The sequence below is a fragment of the Ictalurus furcatus genome, chromosome 12 (assembly GCF_023375685.1).
Source record: "Ictalurus furcatus strain D&B chromosome 12, Billie_1.0, whole genome shotgun sequence".
Classification (NCBI taxonomy): domain Eukaryota; kingdom Metazoa; phylum Chordata; class Actinopteri; order Siluriformes; family Ictaluridae; genus Ictalurus; species Ictalurus furcatus.
This window is the reverse complement of record NC_071266.1, coordinates 3,662,991-3,682,544: the sequence shown is the minus strand read 5'-3', so window position 1 is coordinate 3,682,544 and position 19,554 is coordinate 3,662,991. Positions and strand designations below refer to the sequence as shown.

Here is a 19,554-nt window from a genome sequence, read left to right as displayed (position 1 = left end):
TCACCCATGGCTTTACACAGCTCTGTTCTCTGGCTCCGATCGTGCCTCGGGTTCTTCACTGCATGTTTGGTTCGCTGTCTGCAGTTCAAAGGTGCTAGCGTTCTCCTGGAACCGGACCGGGACCATCATGGAAAGCTCGTTTTGGTCCGCACCCGAGCGTGATCGCAGGGTTCGAGTCAAACCGCCTGAAGACTAAACTCGAGATTGCTTCGCCTACAACAGCCACAATTGCATACTGTGTTGCCAAACTGATCTATTTATTTTGGATCTTTTTTTTTTTTTAAATATACACACTACCGGTCAAAAGTTTGTGGACACTCGACTGATATGTTCCTCATGATCTTAAAAACCTTCTGCTCTGAAGGTGTATTGATTAAATGTTTGAAATCGGTGTCGGAGACAAAAATATAATTGTGCCGACGTATTCGTCTCCTTCATTGGAATACTAACGGTTTATTTGCAAAAATATATTTTTTAAATGGTTGACTTGAAGCGAAATATTCTGAAAAGCAGCCAATAAGGGTCCAGCATACAGAAGGTGGGAACGCCTCTAATACGGTTTAAAAAGCGTCTCAGGGAAATTCCTCAAGAAATTAGTGGAGAAAATACCAAGAATACCATCCATCCATCTTCTATACCGCTTTATCCTTTTTCAGGGTCACGGGGAAACCTGGAGCCTATCCCAGGGAGCATGGGGCACAAGGCGGGGTACACCCTGGACAGGGTGCACACTCACATACACACACACACACCCATTCATACACTACGGACACTTTGGACACGCCAATCCGCCTACCATGCATGTCTTTGGACTGGGGGAGGAAACCGGAGTACCCGGAGGAAACCCCCACAGCACGGGGAGAACATGCAAACTCCACACACACAGGGCCACGGTGGGAATCGAACCCCCGACCCTGGAGGTGTGAGGCGAACGTGCTTATTATTTTGATTTATTTATTTATTCATTTTTCCATCACAACATAATTCCCATAGTTCCATCTGTGTTACTCCAGAGTGTTGATGACTTGATTATAATTCCAAAATGTGGGAAAAAAAAAACACCCCCGAATAAAATAAACCCTGAGTGTGCCTAAACTTTTGACCGGTAGTGTACAGAGTTTAAAAGATACAGCGTGATAATCAGTAAACGTTACGCAGACGTTAGAATGTTTCAGTCTAGACCCAAGACCAGCCGCCTGCTGTCCAGGACCTCATTCGCCCACGCGCTCGGTCATCTCGTCCCCCCGCCCCACATCTGTCTCTCTCTCTCGCGCACGCGCGCGCGCTCTCACTCGAGCAATAGTCAGAGACTTGAGGCTTTGATTAGTCTGAATGTGTTCCAGGATAGACAGAGAGGAAAGAACAAGTGATGAAGAGGCACATGATGTCCAATCATGCCTGTATGTGTGTTACACGAGCCAAGCTGGCAATTAAGACGAGCTGTAATGGCTTAATACAGCACATCATCAGCGTCAGCCGCATGGAAAACTGGAGATGAGGGAGCTGGTAATTAACAGCATGGATGCGCTGATCATGCCAGCGCTGAAGCGGTGTAGAAGCGTGTGCGTGTGTGTGTGTGTGTGTGTGTGTGCGTGTGTGTGTGTGAGATTGAGGTGCTTACATGCAGGCTGGGGTGGTAGGTCAGAACTCCGTTGTCGCAAAGGGTGACGTACTTCTTCTTCCACTCTTTGTTTAGCGACTTGCCACTCCTCTTCATGAGCATTCCCTGCAACACACACAGTTTTTACACACGGACGCAGAGGCAGAGATCTATCCGCTGTTACTCGGACACCGAAACCAGGTTGTCCAGCTCAGAGGAACTTCCCACATGAAACCCTCAACGCCCACGCGAGTGCTACTTTGCAAAGTACTTAGTACTAAAAGTATTAGTACTTTTAAAAGGATTTCAAAGGATTGGATTTCACGGGCTGAAACGAATTTCCCGGCTCCTAAGATTCTTTTAACACGGTGGATGCAGCAGAAAGCCCGAACCTTTTAAATAAGGCTTGCTTGGAGTAAGGGAGATGAGCTCAACCGCTTTTATCTGCAAGTTTCCCCCGACGATGTTTTAAAAGTAAATCTAAAAATGCTAATTAATACAGAGTAAATGCTTTTCTTTTTTTCTTAAAGAAAGATTCCATGCGTACTTCATTTTGAATCTCAAACACTCAACATCAGTTCAAAAATTCCACTTCCGAGGAGATGATACAAATTCAGACTTGTGTATACAAATTCAAAGGACCAGGGCTTATCGCATGGTATTATGGGATATCATAGGATTATTGCATTATTACAAAATCACAATATTATTACTATTATTATTTTATTCCCCCCCCTCTCCGAATAGCGCGTGCAATTTCTTGCTAGATTTTTCGGCAACACCGATACGGCCTTGCTGCCTCTGTCTACGGCTGAACAAACACTACCGTCCGTCGTCAGGTTCCACATCACGATCACGATCGCCTCCTAGAATCTCCGTACAACCCCGTCAGGATTTGTGCGAATGTAAAAACACCCCCCCCCCCCGCACAAAATCAAGCGAACGCCGCAATACCGAGAGGAGGATTTTCTCAAAATTTCTCAAAATCACCGCAGAGCTGCGCCAAGACGCGTCACGTGACGTCACCACGACACGCGTTCGGCCGTGGCCCCCTTTGGTTCACGTGTGTCGGACATGAGTGCAGCGAAAACAACCCTCCGGAACTAGTTTGTGCAACCACAGGTTCACAATTCAAGTGGTTTTCTGCACAAAATAAATAAATATTTAAAAAAGCACAAAAACTCGTCGCAATTTTTTTTTTTTAAACGCCACGGCAAAATCGAGCATTTTTGGCCGCAACGATGAGAAAAAAGGCTCGGAAAATCCTGTACGGACTGACGACTACTACTATAAGAGGTGGAGACAGACTAAACAATCTTTTTGGATATATATATATATATATATATATATATAGAGAGAGAGAAAGCAATGCAATACTCTATTGTATTAGAGTATTCTTGACCTCTTACTCAAATAGCTGAGTGCCCCATTACTGAGTCGTTGTATTATCATATTGATCACCAAAAAAAAGTCGATTCATATTCAACACCATCAATTTGCAGGAACATTAACATTTTTGGGCACAACAATAGTTGCCTTATTCCCACCTCCCCCCGCCAAAAAGAGAATTCGATCAAAAAATGAAATAATCTGTGTCTGCACATAAGTATGTGAATGCTATTGCTGTGACTAATAATTCAAATGATTACTTAGTGTTTAAAATGAGAACTTTAGGGACTGAGCTTTAAAGAATTATTCGTTGCGGTGGCCAAATCAGCAAATACTTTACAGTTCACAGAAGCGCACACGTGCTTTGGCGAGTTTGCAACAAGTGTGGGAACGGCTTAAAAATGTAAATACCGGCTCTCTTCTTCTTCTCGGTGATGGGCGGGTGTGAGAGACGGAAAGCCGTGTAGGTGTAGCGCCACCTTGTGTACTACCGTGGTATTTCTGCTTTTCAGTAAGCGCCATCTACTGTCAGGGAGTGAATTTACACGTTCATTCAGCGCGTCGCCCGCGTTTAACGCCCGGGTCTGAACGCAGAAAAAAAACATCCCGGTGTGAACGGGCCCTTAGTGTGTCACAAATCATACTGCATACCCAAAGGTACCAGGATAGTCTACAGTTTCCGGTGGATTTTCTAAGTGTGGACGCGTGAACACTTTTTCATCTGATATTCCCCACAATTCCTTGCGTGAGGGAGGAGGAGCCTAGTGACCGTCTGCTTTGCTGACAGTTTACACAGGTGTAAATGAAACGTGGAGGAAATAACTGAAGGGAATGATAAATGAAACTCCAGTACAGAGTATGCATTATAATGACGGATGAAGAAGAGCTGGACTGCAACGAGGAGTTTGTTTACGACGGGTACTCGCACATTCTCTTACTACACACTCCAAAAGTATGTACTTCCTCTTCTACAAAGAGAGTACACACTTTCAGTGCATTGTAAAGTACGCCAATTGGGACGCAGGGATGGTGCGTCACGTGACGTCACCTGCCCACGTTAATCATGTTAATCAAACAGCGCAAAAGCGGCCATTCTGACTCGCTCTGATGAAGGCTGGAACGTGTGTGGGCATGTTTTTTCAAGCTGTGAATGTGACTGAACAGCCAAGACGCCTCAGATTTCATCAACCATACTCGACTAACTAGGATCCCCAAAGTGACATTTTTCTACACCAGAGCATAATCACTCATAACCCCAGACATGCACGTTTAGTTGAAAACGGGATCGTAGCTTTTGGTGAAAATGCTGCTGAAGTGCTAAAAGCACACATTTGAGAGTACACAGACGTGTTGGCAGCGACGTGAGCCGCTCTCTCTCTCTCTCTCTCTCTCTCTCTCTCTCTCTCGTCCGCACGTAAGCGACCGGCCGTTTAAGGGTCGGCCGCCCACACCTCGTTTCAGCCAAATTCATTAGGGGAGACGAGGGATAAAACCCGTGCGCTGATTAGCAATTAAGCGGCGGCCGTGTCACTTCGCTGGACTTGTTAAACATTAACGCGCAGACAGGGTGGATATTAATAGAGTCCGTGACCCAGCCGCCTCGGAGCACGCCACACACGCAACAAGGAGCTTCTTCTTTTCTCTCCATCACTCAACCGCCATAAAAATGCCATGTTCCCCGAGTGGCGCACATCCACAAACGCACTGCCATTATGTGGTAATTGGTGTCTAAACAAAGCTTAAATACAGAAGTGCAAGGAATGAAGCACTGAATTGCCGGACAGCTATTATGCCTCGCGTCTCGCGCTCACATACTGGCACGGCACTCAGAACGAGCGAGGAGAGCAAACTTAATGTTGCCGAAGACCGTTCAGCACGTTATCTGTGAAAGAGAGTGAACACACTGTGATCGGTCTACTGCCGAAGCTGCAACGTGCCTCGGTTAAAGTCACCACATATTACGTTAGGCGGCTAGCTCACTAACTGTCCGACCTGTGTGCTTTGCCCGTAGCAATGCATCATGGGATTCGTTCAGGGTTGGTTTGGTTTTTTTTGTGTGTGCGCGACGATTTCTCTCAATCATCGGTAGTTTTCCCCTGCTGCATGACAACGACCAACGGTGAAGGATGAGGGCTAACACATGCTTCCTCTGAGACAGGGAGTGCCGTCACATTTCTTCAATCTGAAGAGAGAGACACAGACAGGGAGAGCGAGAGACAAACAGTGAGAGATACTGACAGAGAAACTGAGAAATAGAGACTGAAAAACAGAGATAGAAAGAAAGAAAGAAACATAAACAGAGACTGCAATTGAAAGATGGAGAGAGGGGGGTACAGAAAGAGAGTGAGAGATAAACAGAGAAAGCGAGAAACAGAAAGAAAGAAGAGACAGAGAGACCAACAGAGAAAGACAGAATGAGAATGAGAGAGAGACAGAATGAGAGAGAGAGAGACAGAATGAGAATGAGAGAGAGACAGAATGAGAATGAGAGAGAGACAGAATGAGAGAGAGACAGAATGAGAATGAGAGAGAGACAGAATGAGAATGAGACAGAATGAGAGAGAGACAGAATGAGAATAAGAGAGAGACAGAATGAGAGAGAGAGACAGAATGAGAATGAGAGAGAGACAGAATGAGAGAGAGACAGAATGAGAATGAGAGAGAGACAGAATGAGAATGAGAGAGAGACAGAATGAGAGAGAGACAGAATGAGAATAAGAGAGAGACAGAATGAGACAGAATGAGAATGAGAGAGAGACAGAATGAGAGAGAGAGACAGAATGAGAGAGAGACAGAATGAGAATGAGAGAGAGACAGAATGAGAGAGAGACAGAATGAGAATGAGAGAGAGACAGAATGAGAATGAGAGAGAGACAGAATGAGAGAGAGACAGAATGAGAATGAGAGAGAGACAGAATGAGAATGAGAGAGAGACAGAATGAGAGAGAGAGACAGAATGAGAATGAGAGAGAGACAGAATGAGAGAGAGAGACAGAATGAGAGAGAGACAGAATGAGAGAGAGAGAGACAGAATGAGAGAGAGACAGAAAGAATGAGAGAGAGACAGAATGAGAATGAGAGACAGAATGAGAATGAGAGAGAGACAGAATGAGAGAGAGACAGAATGAGAATGAGAGAGAGACAGAATGAGAGAGAGAGACAGAATGAGAATGAGAGACAGAATGAGAGAGAGACAGAATGAGAATGAGAGAGAGACAGAATGAGAATGAGAGAGAGACAGAATGAGAGAGAGACAGAATGAGAATAAGAGAGAGACAGAATGAGACAGAATGAGAATGAGAGAGAGACAGAATGAGAGAGAGAGACAGAATGAGAGAGAGACAGAATGAGAATGAGAGAGAGACAGAATGAGAGAGAGACAGAATGAGAATGAGAGAGAGACAGAATGAGAATGAGAGAGAGACAGAATGAGAATGAGAGAGAGACAGAATGAGAGAGAGACAGAATGAGAATGAGACAGAATGAGAGAGAGACAGAATGAGAATAAGAGAGAGACAGAATGAGAGAGAGACAGAATGAGAATGAGAGAGAGACAGAATGAGAATGAGACAGAATGAGAGAGAGACAGAATGAGAATAAGAGAGAGACAGAATGAGAGAGAGAGACAGAATGAGAATGAGAGAGACAGAATGAGAATGAGAGAGAGACAGAATGAGAATGAGAGAGAGACAGAATGAGAGAGAGACAGAATGAGAATGAGAGAGAGACAGAATGAGAATGAGACAGAATGAGAGAGAGACAGAATGAGAATAAGAGAGAGACAGAATGAGAATGAGAGACAGAATGAGAATGAGAGAGAGACAGAATGAGAGAGAGACAGAATGAGAATGAGAGAGAGACAGAATGAGAATGAGAGAGAGACAGAATGAGAGAGAGACAGAATGAGAATAAGAGAGAGACAGAATGAGACAGAATGAGAATGAGAGAGAGACAGAATGAGAGAGAGAGACAGAATGAGAGAGAGACAGAATGAGAATGAGAGAGAGACAGAATGAGAGAGAGACAGAATGAGAATGAGAGAGAGACAGAATGAGAATGAGAGAGAGACAGAATGAGAGAGAGACAGAATGAGAATGAGAGAGAGACAGAATGAGAATGAGAGAGAGACAGAATGAGAGAGAGAGACAGAATGAGAATGAGAGAGAGACAGAATGAGAGAGAGAGACAGAATGAGAGAGAGACAGAATGAGAGAGAGAGAGACAGAATGAGAGAGAGACAGAAAGAATGAGAGAGAGACAGAATGAGAATGAGAGACAGAATGAGAATGAGAGAGAGACAGAATGAGAGAGAGACAGAATGAGAATGAGAGAGAGACAGAATGAGAGAGAGAGACAGAATGAGAATGAGAGACAGAATGAGAGAGAGACAGAATGAGAATGAGAGAGAGACAGAATGAGAATGAGAGAGAGACAGAATGAGAGAGAGACAGAATGAGAATGAGAGAGAGAGACAGAGAGAGAGACAGAATGAGAGAGAGACAGAATGAGAATGAGAGAGAGACAGAATGAGAGAGAGAGACAGAATGAGAATGAGAGAGAGACAGAATGAGAGAGAGACAGAATGAGAATGAGAGAGAGAGACAGAGAGAGAGACAGAATGAGAGAGAGACAGAATGAGAATGAGAGAGAGACAGAATGAGAGAGAGAGACAGAATGAGAGAGAGACAGAATGAGAATGAGAGAGAGAGACAGAATGAGAATGAGAGAGAGACAGAATGAGAGAGAGACAGAATGAGAATGAGAGAGAGAGACAGAGAGAGAGACAGTCAGAATGAGACAGAGAGAGAGAGACAGAGAGAGAGACAGAGAGAGAGACAGAATGAGAATGAGAGAGAGACAGAGAGAGACAGAGAGAGAGACAGAATGAGAGAGAGACAGAATGAGAGAGAGACAGAGAGAGACAGAATGAGAGACAGAGAGAGAGACAGTCAGAATGAGACAGAGAGAGACAGAATGAGAGAGAGACAGAGAGAGAGACAGTCAGAATGAGACAGAGAGAGACAGAATGAGAGAGAGACAGAGAGAGAGACCGTCAGAACGAGTGTAAAGTGAGCGAGGGGGAAGCAGGGAGAAAGGACGCGGGACGTCACTGAGCATGTGGACAGGTAAGAGTAAACGAGTGAGTAAACGGAAGTAAAGCCAGGCAGCGGGAGTGAGAGTGAGAGAGTGACGGAGAGAGAGACAGAGAGAGAGACAGAATGAGAGAGAGACAGAGAGAGAGACAGAATGAGAGAGAGACAGAGAGAAAGACCGTCAGAACGAGTGTAAAGCGAGCGAGGGGGAAGCAGGGAGAAAGGACGCGGGACGTCACTGAGCATGTGGACAGGTAAGAGTAAACGAGTGAGTAAACGGAAGTAAAGCCAGGCAGCGGGAGTGAGAGTGAGAGAGTGACGGAGAGAGAGACAGAGAGAGAGACAGAATGAGAGAGAGACAGAGAGAGAGACAGAATGAGAGAGAGACAGAGAGAAAGACCGTCAGAACGAGTGTAAAGTGAGCGAGGGGGAAGCAGGGAGAAAGGACGCGGGACGTCACTGAGCATGTGGACAGGTAAGAGTAAACGAGTGAGTAAACGGAAGTAAAGCCAGGCAGCGGGAGTGAGAGTGAGAGAGTGACGGAGAGAGAGACAGAGAGAGAGACAGAATGAGAGAGAGACAGAGAGAGAGACAGAATGAGAGAGAGACAGAGAGAGAGACCGTCAGAACGAGTGTAAAGCGAGCGAGGGGGAAGCAGGGAGAAAGGACGCGGGACGTCACTGAGCATGTGGACAGGTAAGAGTAAACGAGTGAGTAAACGGAAGTAAAGCCAGGCAGCGGGAGTGAGAGTGAGAGAGTGACGGAGAGAGTGATGGCGTACAGGTGTGAAAGAGGAGCAGAGAGTGATGATTTGACAGCAGAGCTCTCAGCGGGCCTGTGGTGTTGCTCCGAGTGGCCGTCCTGTCCTCCTGCGCCGCTACTGCACATTCATTAGGGAAATGACAGGCGATCATTTCGAGCGAGAGGCTAATTGAACGTCACGGCGGCTCGCTGATGGGAGTCGCCGCTCATTATTTAAGGTGCCAGCCGGCGACACCCCGCCTGCCCCTATTTTACCTGCCACGCTGTGACAGGCTGCAAGGTCTTTCCGTCCCGGAGAAATGGAGGAGATAAATAAAACGGATCCCCGCACCTCCTCGCCCGGACCCCGCTTCTGCTTTCAGCGCGCCATCAATAACATCAGCACCTGTACCCTTTACTGCTGCATCAATAGCGACAGTAGCTAAATTAGCCGATAGGTGCGATTCATAATAATAAAGTGGCTCATCGATCGACGGATTAAGATCAAAAAAACGCCGCGGATCTCGTTTTCCCAGATAAAATACAAGACGGATCACAAGCCTCCTCCACCTCCTCCTCCTCCACAAAAGCTCCTAATCTCAGGCCGCACACAGCTCGATTCATTTCCACTATCTCCTCCTTTACTTTCAACAAAAGCTGGAGACCACTTTAAGATAACTGTCCAAAACGGACCACAAAAGAGGCGGACGTCCGCCCAGAGCCGGCTCATTGTTCTTGGGAAAGCCGGAGAAAAGAGGGCTAAATTGAACGTGTCATGCACACACACACACACACACACACACACACACACACACACACACACACACACATGCACACGCTTGCCTGCAGGCCTGTCACTGTCCCTCTGTGTGGCGCGAGGGAACCGGTCAGGGGGAGGGGGGATATCTGTGCAGTGCTGGAGGTGCTCTATCGCTCTCGCCATCTGATCCGGCCAGGCGCAGGCATCAAGACACCCCGACCGCAGAGGGCATTTATCGTTAACAGATATTTAAACCGCCGTGTCCTGACCTGAGAAAATCCTGACAAACCGCACGCACACCCAGCCCACTGATGTCCTGAAGGCAGGACAAAGACGAGACCAGAAGAGGGACTCAGAAACGGCTTTAAGCAGCCCATGAAATGTCAGACGATTTTCTGTACCGTTACTTTAATCTGACGAGGAGACCGGCGGACGTTATACGCTCCGTTTCTATCCGGCGCCGGATGGCGCGTCGCTGCCCGTCCCACCGAGTAATAACCACCCTACACAGACAATATCACTTCAAGGTCGGGAGGAAGACACCGCAGGAACGGGACCCGGAACACGGATGGAAACGCAGCCGGAGAGAAAACACTCGACCATCACCGACTACGGTGAAATTACCCTCAACTAAAATAAATGAATAAATAAATAAATAAATAAAAATTAGACGCAGGAAGAATGTGTGTGTGGGGGGGGGGGGTTGGGGAATCTAATTTGCAGGAAGTTAGCTTGCATGACAAAATTGCCATCTTGGCCAAAATGGCTCGAAGCGGTGACAACCTTTCCCAGGGAAATGATTATTATTTTTTTTTTTTCCAATCCCACAGAAAGGCGGATCGTGTCGCAGTCGTTAAAAGGCTTGATAGCGGGTCTTTAATATTCACCGTCTTAATTAGGGCCGCAGTTAATTTCATTAAATTCTTTCGGTGCTAAATGAAGCAGATTATGAGACATCTTTTATTGCGAAGCGTGAAATTACAGCCTGCCCGCTGCCAATGGCAGGGCCAAATTAATGAATTACAGGGTAAATAACGCCCGAATTAACCATCCAATTTAACTCCTTACAAAGCACCCTGCTCGGAGGGGGGGGGGGGGGGCTGTGTGTGAAACGTTGTCAAATTCACACAGCTCAGCGCCCATGCATGCACCACAACACACGATTACAACCACCGCCGCTAATTCCCCTTCACGATCAAGAGCCCCTGTCCGTGAATGACTGAGATTTAAGAGTGACGCACAGTAAAACGCAGCGCGAGTCTTTCATTGGAACAGAGCCAAGACGCCGAACCTGCTTTGAACTCGTAGATATGGGACATAAAAAAAGGTAAGAGAGGGTAATGGGTAGTTTTTTAAAAAGATATGTGCTCCCGTCGTTCAAGAAGAAGTAGGACACGAGTGACGCTCACGCAGGTAGCTGAGGAAACCTTCCAGCACCCCCCTCCACTCCCCTCCCCTCCCCACCCCACCGCTCTTCGGCCTAATCTAGGCGTTCTGTCCTCCGAGCCGTTCTCGCGCTCCGTCTCGAACCATCCTTCAATCAGCGCCACTCGCTGAAATGGATTCGTTGAAATGCTCGCGCTAGAAAAAAAAAAAATCCCCTGACAAAGGCCTGCGCAGACCTCTCTGCTGTAATTATCAGCTAATTAAGAACGCGGAACAGATGTCGGCCCACTCCGAGTCACGCGGGGTCCGTAAACAAAGCTGGCGACCGTCACAACAGCGGTTCAGCCGTTCTGCGGGAACGACTCGATAAAGTCGTTTTCAATATAGACGCGTCTTTTGTACGCTGGGGAGAAGAGTGCGTTTGTCCAGCTGGGACTAGGCAAAAAAAAAAAAAAAAAAAGATTCAGGACTACATAATGAAACAAACGCGCCACGCTTGTAATCACTCGTCCGTCAGCACGACAGAGATTGCTGCGTAGAGTCGGTAAGAACAAAGCGCGGGGTCGGAGCCGAGCCGGTGATTGGAAGAGCTCGGAGTGGCCACGGTGAGTCCAGGTGCCACCGCTGACCTTGGCACACCCCCTCAGTGGGGCGACGGCAGGCGCAGCGCTCCTCTCCAGCTTAATTGGTGCACAGTGGAAGCCCGCCACCAGCCTCGTTACCGCCGGCCCCCGCTTGCACCGTTTTAATGAGGAGCACCTTCTAACGCAGCCATTTCTACAAAAGGTCTCAACTCGGCTCGGAGTCAACCTTCAGCGCAGGAGGGAACAATAACCGCTAATAACTAGCAAACAAATAAACTACAGCAAAGTGTGAACACACACACACACACACACACACACACACACACACACACACACAAACAAAGAAGAGCTAAAGCAGAAACTATGCGTATGATGGTTCTCTATGACCAAAAACACAGTGCAGAATTGATGAGAACGCCATGTTTTTCTACATCAGAACAACGAGCCGCGCGGTAGAAATAAACTCGAACGTCCGCACCGCCACTGCCGCACAAACGGGTTCTGAGCTTCGTGCTTGTGCGTGAAACAATTCCAAACAGCGGCGAGGAAAGTAGACTGCTTGAAGATTTAGAAAGTGGTTGTTGTGTTTTTTTTTTTTTTAAACCAAATGGATCTGCGGGCCGTCTTGAGATCATGGTAGGGAAGGAAATCGAGAGCGACACGAGCGCGTTCACGGGGAAGGATCAAATCACGGAAACACTGGTCTGTGCCGGCCTTATTATAAAGACTCGTCCAGAGTCCAGACTGATCACCAAGGATTTTCTCTCTCTCTCTCTCTCACTCACACATACACACACAACGATCTCCAGAGTTTAGTCCTGTGAGTGGAAACGCGTTGTCGATGCGAGAGGTCGGAGGAGAACGGCCAGACTGGATCGGGCTGACAGGGAGGCGACGGTGACTCGTACAATCGCTCTTTACAGCTGTGCTGCGCAGAAACGCATATCGACGTAATTAAAACTTGGGACAGATACGCTACAACAGCCACGAACAGGAACCCGAGGCTGCACTGTGCACAGGGTCACGGACACCGAGCAGCTGAAGCAGCTGTAAAGTCTGAGTACGCTCGTGGCCGGTGTCGCCTCAGGTTCCTGTCCTTGGCTGACAGGAGTGGAACTCGATGTCGTTAGAAAAAGAAGAAAAAAAACGCTCAAGACGCCATCTTTAATCGTGTACGAGTAAGAAGCCTTGTGTTAACGGAGTAGTGTTTTTGCGGAAAACTACTTGAACTGGCGAAACCGCGATGGCTCGAAATTGTTTCGCGCGCTCTTTCGTGGTGACGTCGTCACGTGCGGCATACGTGAACTGGCTGAACGCGCGTCGTGATGACGTCACGCGCCGCGTCTTGGCTCCAAAAATCTACGGAAAGTCTGCGGTGATTTCCTCGGTCTGCGATCGCAAGACTGGAGAACTCCTGGAGGGACTGTATCAGGGTCACGCTGGTCATTAGACGACGCCATGGCGTGGCTGTTAACCCGCGTTCCCGTGAGCTGTAAATGGACAGCGGGAGATGATCACCGGTTGTGGACGGTGCAGGAGGGAGCAGGGGACACGGTGTACGCAGTCCACTGATTGATCTCCTCATGAGATGACAGACTCTGGCGCTGAAGAGATCCCTCATCCGCGTAAGTGTGTGTGTTGGTGCGAGCGCGTGTGGGCGTGTACGGGCTCCTACTGACGCTGTAGAAATGAATCCCTCATTTACGTCAAGAGACTGAAGGATACTCGAGAGAAAAGGCCCTGTGCCAAGCCCCCCATGACACACACACTATTTAACTAGCAAAGGCTCTTTCCAATATACACCTCAACACCATTTATACACAAGCAAAACATTTCAAAACACACATTTCTATATGGATTTGGTTTGTTTTTTTTTTTGGGCCCAAAATGCACCAGAGTTGTCCATCTTTTGCACATTACGTTTAGACCGCTGGATACGCATCGTGTACACAACACTCATCATATACACAGAACGCTTATATCGTAGTGCCGGCAATGCCGTCAAGCTCTTATTACACTCTTCCTGTCACTGCAGCAGAATTACACACACACACACACACACACACACACACACAAAAGCCCCAGGTCTCTGCGGTGCTGATCGTCTCGCTACCACGCTACAGCTGTAACGCCGGACCGTCCGGCCTCCCCATCTGCCACCCCAGCTCCACTCAGCCTCATCCGTCAACTGGTTCCGGAGAACTCGGCTCTGCAGAAAACGACTCCCGAGAAGCATTCTACAAACTAAGTAGACAAATGTGAAACGTCTTCCTAACGTGTGTGGTTAGAAAAATGAACAAATCCCCCCCCCGCCGCCTCCCGTCCCCCCCCCCCGCCTCCCGTCCCCCCAACCCGACGGGGATTCAAGCTGACTTGAACTGCTGAGTTTATTTTCCTCGGAAATACGGCGCACGGTGACGTCGAACGCCGCAATACGAAGAGGTGGACTGACTCCGTTGCTTGTTTAATAAACTCTTACACAGTTCCTCCAGGACGTTGCCAAGAAATCAAGGAAACTCCGCAAAATTCGCAGGAGCTTGCTATTTTTGGCAAAATCACCGCAGATTTTCCACAGGTCTGGGCCGAGACGCGTCATGTGACGTCATCACATCCGTACTTACTGTCGTCTTTAGAACTCGTCGACGTGACTTGCAGAGGTTTTGTTTGTGAGATCGTTACGGCCAAAATGGCTTCTTTTTTTTTTCCTCCAAAATCCGTAATCCAGCTTGCGGAGTTTTCTCGTCCTTTTTTTTTTTTTTCTTCTTCACGGAAAACTACTTGAACTGGCGAAGTCGCAACTGCGCTAAGTTGTTCCGCACGCTCTTTCGCTGTGATGTTTGTTGCTAAATGAGGCTTTTTAGCTGTACTCATGTCCGACGCGTGTGAATCGAAGTGCGCTCGGTCGGGCTGAATGCGTGTTGTGACGACGTCACGTGACGTCGACGTCCCGGCCGAAAACCTGAGGGAAAATCCGCAGGCGTTTTCGAAAAAATCGAACCCTCCTCCGAAATATTGCGGCGTTGCACTTGATTCTGCGATCGCCAAAATAAATAAATAAATAAATTTTAAAAATCCTGGAAGAACTGAATAGGTCACTCTACAAAACGGGCCAAGAATCCTCGTGGCCTCAAACGAGAAGAAAACCAGTTTCACGTGGAGCATTCCTTGATAGCGATCCTTCCTGTCGTATTTCCAAGAGAACGCGCTACCACAGCGTCCAGTTTATAACGACCGTCACTAATTTGTCCTAATGACAGGAAATCCCTGCAGGGGGTAGTGAAGACGGCACACAGTGCATCACTGGTACCGACCTTCTGGCGTTAAGTTCATTTACACCGTAAGCAGTGTGAGGAAGGCAACCCCCATCAGAAAGGATGTCCATCTTACCCAGCCTGCGAATGGTTTAAGTCAATCCCATCTGCAAAGAGGCTAAGAAATATTCAGGCCAGAACGTCCAGATTCAGGAACAGTTTTTCTCTGAACAGCCATGTGTAACTGTGAGCACCTCCCTCCATATCCCCCCTACGATAGTGCTCATAACCCCTGACTGCACCGTCGTCACTTTAATAGAATACAATACAGTAGCGTGCCTCTACCTCACGCAACGAGTGCAATATTACTATTACATTACTCTGTGCAATAACCGTATATATATATATATTTTCAATTAGTACTGATAGAATGTTCGTACATCGCCTGCACACTTCATACAGATTCATATATTTCATACAATCCTTATTTATGCGACTTGTTAAATATGGTGTGACTCTGCGTACCTGATGGTACTGCTGTCTGTATTTATTGTCTGGATTCACCGTCGCCTGAATTGGAATTACGTCCCAAATGAGTCGCTTTTATAAACGCGAACACGTTTTAAATGCCTAATTAGCAGCTGAATAAAAGATGGAAAAGCTGTCATAGGGAAAGTCAGGCGTACGGTCACAATTGAGAACTCCACACGCGAAGAAGAACGGTAGCTGCTGTACCGAGACGTGAACGGAGGCCTCGACGTTGGAACACCGGCAGGACTGAAGCCCGCGATTGTCTCCCGAAGCCTCTGTGGCGCACGCTAACATCGCTAAAGGGTGTCAGCGGCGCACTAATGAACACAGATCTCATTTAAAGGGAGCGCTAATCAGAGGCACAATTTGTTCATTAGAAAATTACAAACAAGGCCGCCGCGCCGACATGAGAGGGCACGATTAGCGGTGCTAATTACCTGATTCTTACACTCCAGTTGAGATGCGCGGCGGAGGATGTCTACCCCTCCCCCCAGTCCTCTCGCTCGCTCCTCTTGTTTGTGACAAATTAAAGCCAACTCAAACAACGTCTCCCAGAACGCAGCAGGGAAGAGTGGTGGGAGATTTAAGCTACAGCGCCAACGGTCTAATGAAAGTGCTAGCCTCGACAGGAAAAGAACCGGGCTTTGAGGGGGGGGATGGGTCCATATGTTGACCCTCGGACCACGCTTCATTAGGAGCCTTTTAAGTTTGTTCCTCTGCGTCTTCTGTTCTCGGCAGTAAGAACGAGACGGAAAGCGAGCGAGAGGTAGAGAGACGGACAGAAATCCCTTCCCACTCCTTATCCTAATGATCTTGTTTCGTGCTCCAACTGATGTCAAGTGCACACTTTTGCCGTTAATCAAGGAGACGGCTTCAAAAGGGCCCACCGCGGGTCTAAGTCCTGATCACAGGCCTCCCTGGCTCACAATGCACCGCCCCTGGACACCAATTATCGCCACGCAGACGGCCGGGCTGGATCCTACCTGCTTAATTGGGATTGCGCGGCCGCTTCCGATACTGTCCGCTCGGCCCTCGAATCCTTTCTTCTCCTTGTCTGGTTCGCTTGCCTTGCGAGACTGCAGAGGGAGGAGAGAACATGTGGGTTTGTTTTTTTTTAAGCAAGCGGTTTAGTGAAAGGCGAGCTAGCTGCTGATTTTATTCGACACCTTTACAGACTAGACTTGTTCTTGGGTCTACTTGACCTTGACATGACCCCAGCGCTGTTTCACACAGCGCGTTCGAAACACTTCACGGATCTTAACGATAGTCTGTCCGTGTGTATGCATGACTCACTAAACTGCTGCTTAAAACAAGATATACGATGCACTGAAATACACAAAATGGGGTATGGGATCGGGACTGACCGTGAACAGGTTGGAGCGACGTTTGGACTGCTTGCGCACTGGTGTCGGGGTGTTGGCCGTCTGAGGCACGTCGATGCGTAGCTCCTTCTGGCTCGTGCTGGGAGTCGAGGGTACGGAGGAGGAGTAATCGCTCAGACTGCCTCCTCCGTTACTGGTCTGTCATATTGCACCGAGGAGACAGAGAGAAAACAGGACTCACACCTTTTACACACAACCATAACTGACAATCAACGCAAGCCGTGAAGTCCATTCAGCACACAGACGACACACACAGCACGAGTGGAGCTTAAACGTCATACTGTTTAAACAGAGTCACGGCTTGACAGTAACTGATATTAAAGAGCTCGGAATTGTTATTATTATTATTATTATTATTATTATTATTATTATTACGTATTAGCTTGCTGAGATTACGGGGTGGTAAACAGAGATGAAGTAGCTGGAATGCATTGTGTGTGCAAGCACTGTTAAAGCAGCAGACCCTCAGAGGCCCAGAGGTGAACTGCAAAAGCAACGGGAACACTGACGAGGCTCCTCGGGGGTACTCTGAATATGACTGATGGGATTACTTTTGGACTGTAGGTTTCAAACGGCACCTTTAAACCTTATATTCATTCACCTCAATGCGAGGCATCAACATGAAGCGAGCAAGAGGGCGCTGCTTTCCAAACAGACTGCTGTCCCGCTCATTTCTTTTACTGCTGGCGCATTGAAATAAGCGCAGCACAAAAACAGCTCCAGTACTAAGGTGGATATTCGGTTACTCTGTTATTATTTACATATCTAGCAGTAATACTCCAAAAAACATTACTTCAAATCAAAAAGCATTTTGTCACTGAAATATCAACAACATGAACTCGTCCAAACAGGAAGCAGGAAGCAGCAAAATGTGAAGTTGTTTTTTTTTTTTTTTTTGTGATTGTTGCAGCCAAAAATGTTTGATTTTGCTTCGGCTTAATAAAAATTCTGTTTTCGGGGGTTTTTTTATGGAAAACCACTTGATTTTGCGAATTGCAATTGCACAAAATTGTCGTGCACGGTCTTTCACAGTGATGTTTGTTGGTAAATGTGACCTTTTAGATGTACTCACGTTCGACGCACGAGAATCGAAGGGGTTTTCGGCAGAATTTGCTTTGTGATGACAATCACATGGCACGGTGTGATGACGAACACATGGCGCGGAGTGATGACGATCACATGGCACGATGTGATGACGAACACATGGCACGATGTGATGACAATCACATGGCACGGGGTGATGACGATCACATGGCACGGGGTGATGACGATCACATGGCACGATGTGATGACAACACATGGCACGATGTGATGACGATCACATGGCACGATGTGATGACAACACATGGCACGGGGTGATGACAACACATGGCGCGGGGTGATGACAACACATGGCGCGGGGTGATGACGAACACCTGGCGCGGGGTGATGACGAACACCTGGCGCGGGGTGATGACGAACACCTGGCGCGGGGTGATGACGAACACATGGCGCGGGGTGATGACGAACACATGGCGCGGGGTGATGACGAACACATGGCGCGGGGTGATGACGAACACATGGCGCGGGGTGATGACGATCACATGGCGCGGGGTGATGACGAACACATGGCGCGGGGTGATGACGAACACATGGCGCGGAGTGATGACGATCACATGGCGCGGTGTGATGACGATCACATGGCGCGGAGTGATGACGATCACATGGCACGATGTGATGACAACACATGGCACGATGTGATGACGATCACATGGCACGATGTGATGAACACATGGCACGATGTGATGACGATCACATGGCACGATGTGATGACAACACATGGCACGGTGTGATGACGAACACATGGCACGATGTGATGACAACACATGGCACGATGTGATGACAATCACATGGCACGATGTGATGACGAACACATGGCACGGGGTGATGACGAACACATGGCACGATGTGATGACGAACACATGGCACGGGGTGATGACGAACACATGGCACGATGTGATGACAACACATGGCACGATGTGATGACGAACACATGGCACGATGTGATGACGAACACATGGCACGATGTGATGACAATCACATGGCACGATGTGATGACAATCACATGGCATGGCATGATATTGACTCTACTTCAACTGGTCGAACCATCTTATAAAAGCTGCTGGAAAATGATTCACGAAAAGGCTGGGTAGCAAAGGTCCAGTTTTGTCAACAACGTCAAAAAAAATATATTTTTCCTTACAACTTTTTCTTTAGTTTATAGTAGTATTTACGTTAGCGCGATCAATAAAGACACAAACACACACCACACTATTAAAAAAAAAAAAAAAAAGGAATATGTCGTCGCTTAGATTTAAAACTAAGTATTACGTGTGGCTTACATAAAAATATTATATTACATCAAGTCACATCACAGTATTAACAGAAACCGATCACATTATGAAATCGTGCGGGCATGTAGGATCTGACAGGTATTATTATTATTATTATTATTATTATTATAGTACTTAAATGACCATTATTAAAGTGTGTGTGTTAGAATAGCGCAGCGGCTGCAGCATGCCAGCACCCTGGGTTTGAAACGATATGATCAAATCCCGGTGGATGTACAAAAACTAAATATGTTAATGCAACTGGATTCAATCACGTGGAACGTGAATTCAGTAAATCCAGCGAGCTTTTCGGTGCGGTTGATTCGTTTTATAAACTGCCCACGCAGTCCGCTGTCTTGAGAACGTAAATACATGATGAACTAACGATCGCTAATGTTAGCCGGCTAGTTACAAGTGTGCGTCACAAAACGGAAAGGCCGATGTCCCCCCCCCAATTCTGTAGCT

The 19,554-nt window shown here is 47.4% G+C and overlaps 1 protein-coding gene across 5 annotated transcripts in view; it reads right to left on the bottom strand.

Moving 5' to 3' along the window:
* Window positions 1-19,554, bottom strand: part of agap1 (ArfGAP with GTPase domain, ankyrin repeat and PH domain 1) — a 190,055-nt gene that overhangs the window by 48,988 nt on the left and 121,513 nt on the right. For all 5 annotated transcript variants that reach the window (XM_053637461.1, XM_053637460.1, XM_053637459.1 and 2 more), the window contains exons 8-10: window positions 16,700-16,855; window positions 16,319-16,411; window positions 1,622-1,726 (exon numbers count right to left, since the gene is read on the bottom strand). In XM_053637461.1, the coding sequence (XP_053493436.1) occupies window positions 1,622-1,726; window positions 16,319-16,411; window positions 16,700-16,855 (354 nt within the window). The remainder of the gene's footprint in view (window positions 1-1,621; window positions 1,727-16,318; window positions 16,412-16,699; window positions 16,856-19,554) is intronic.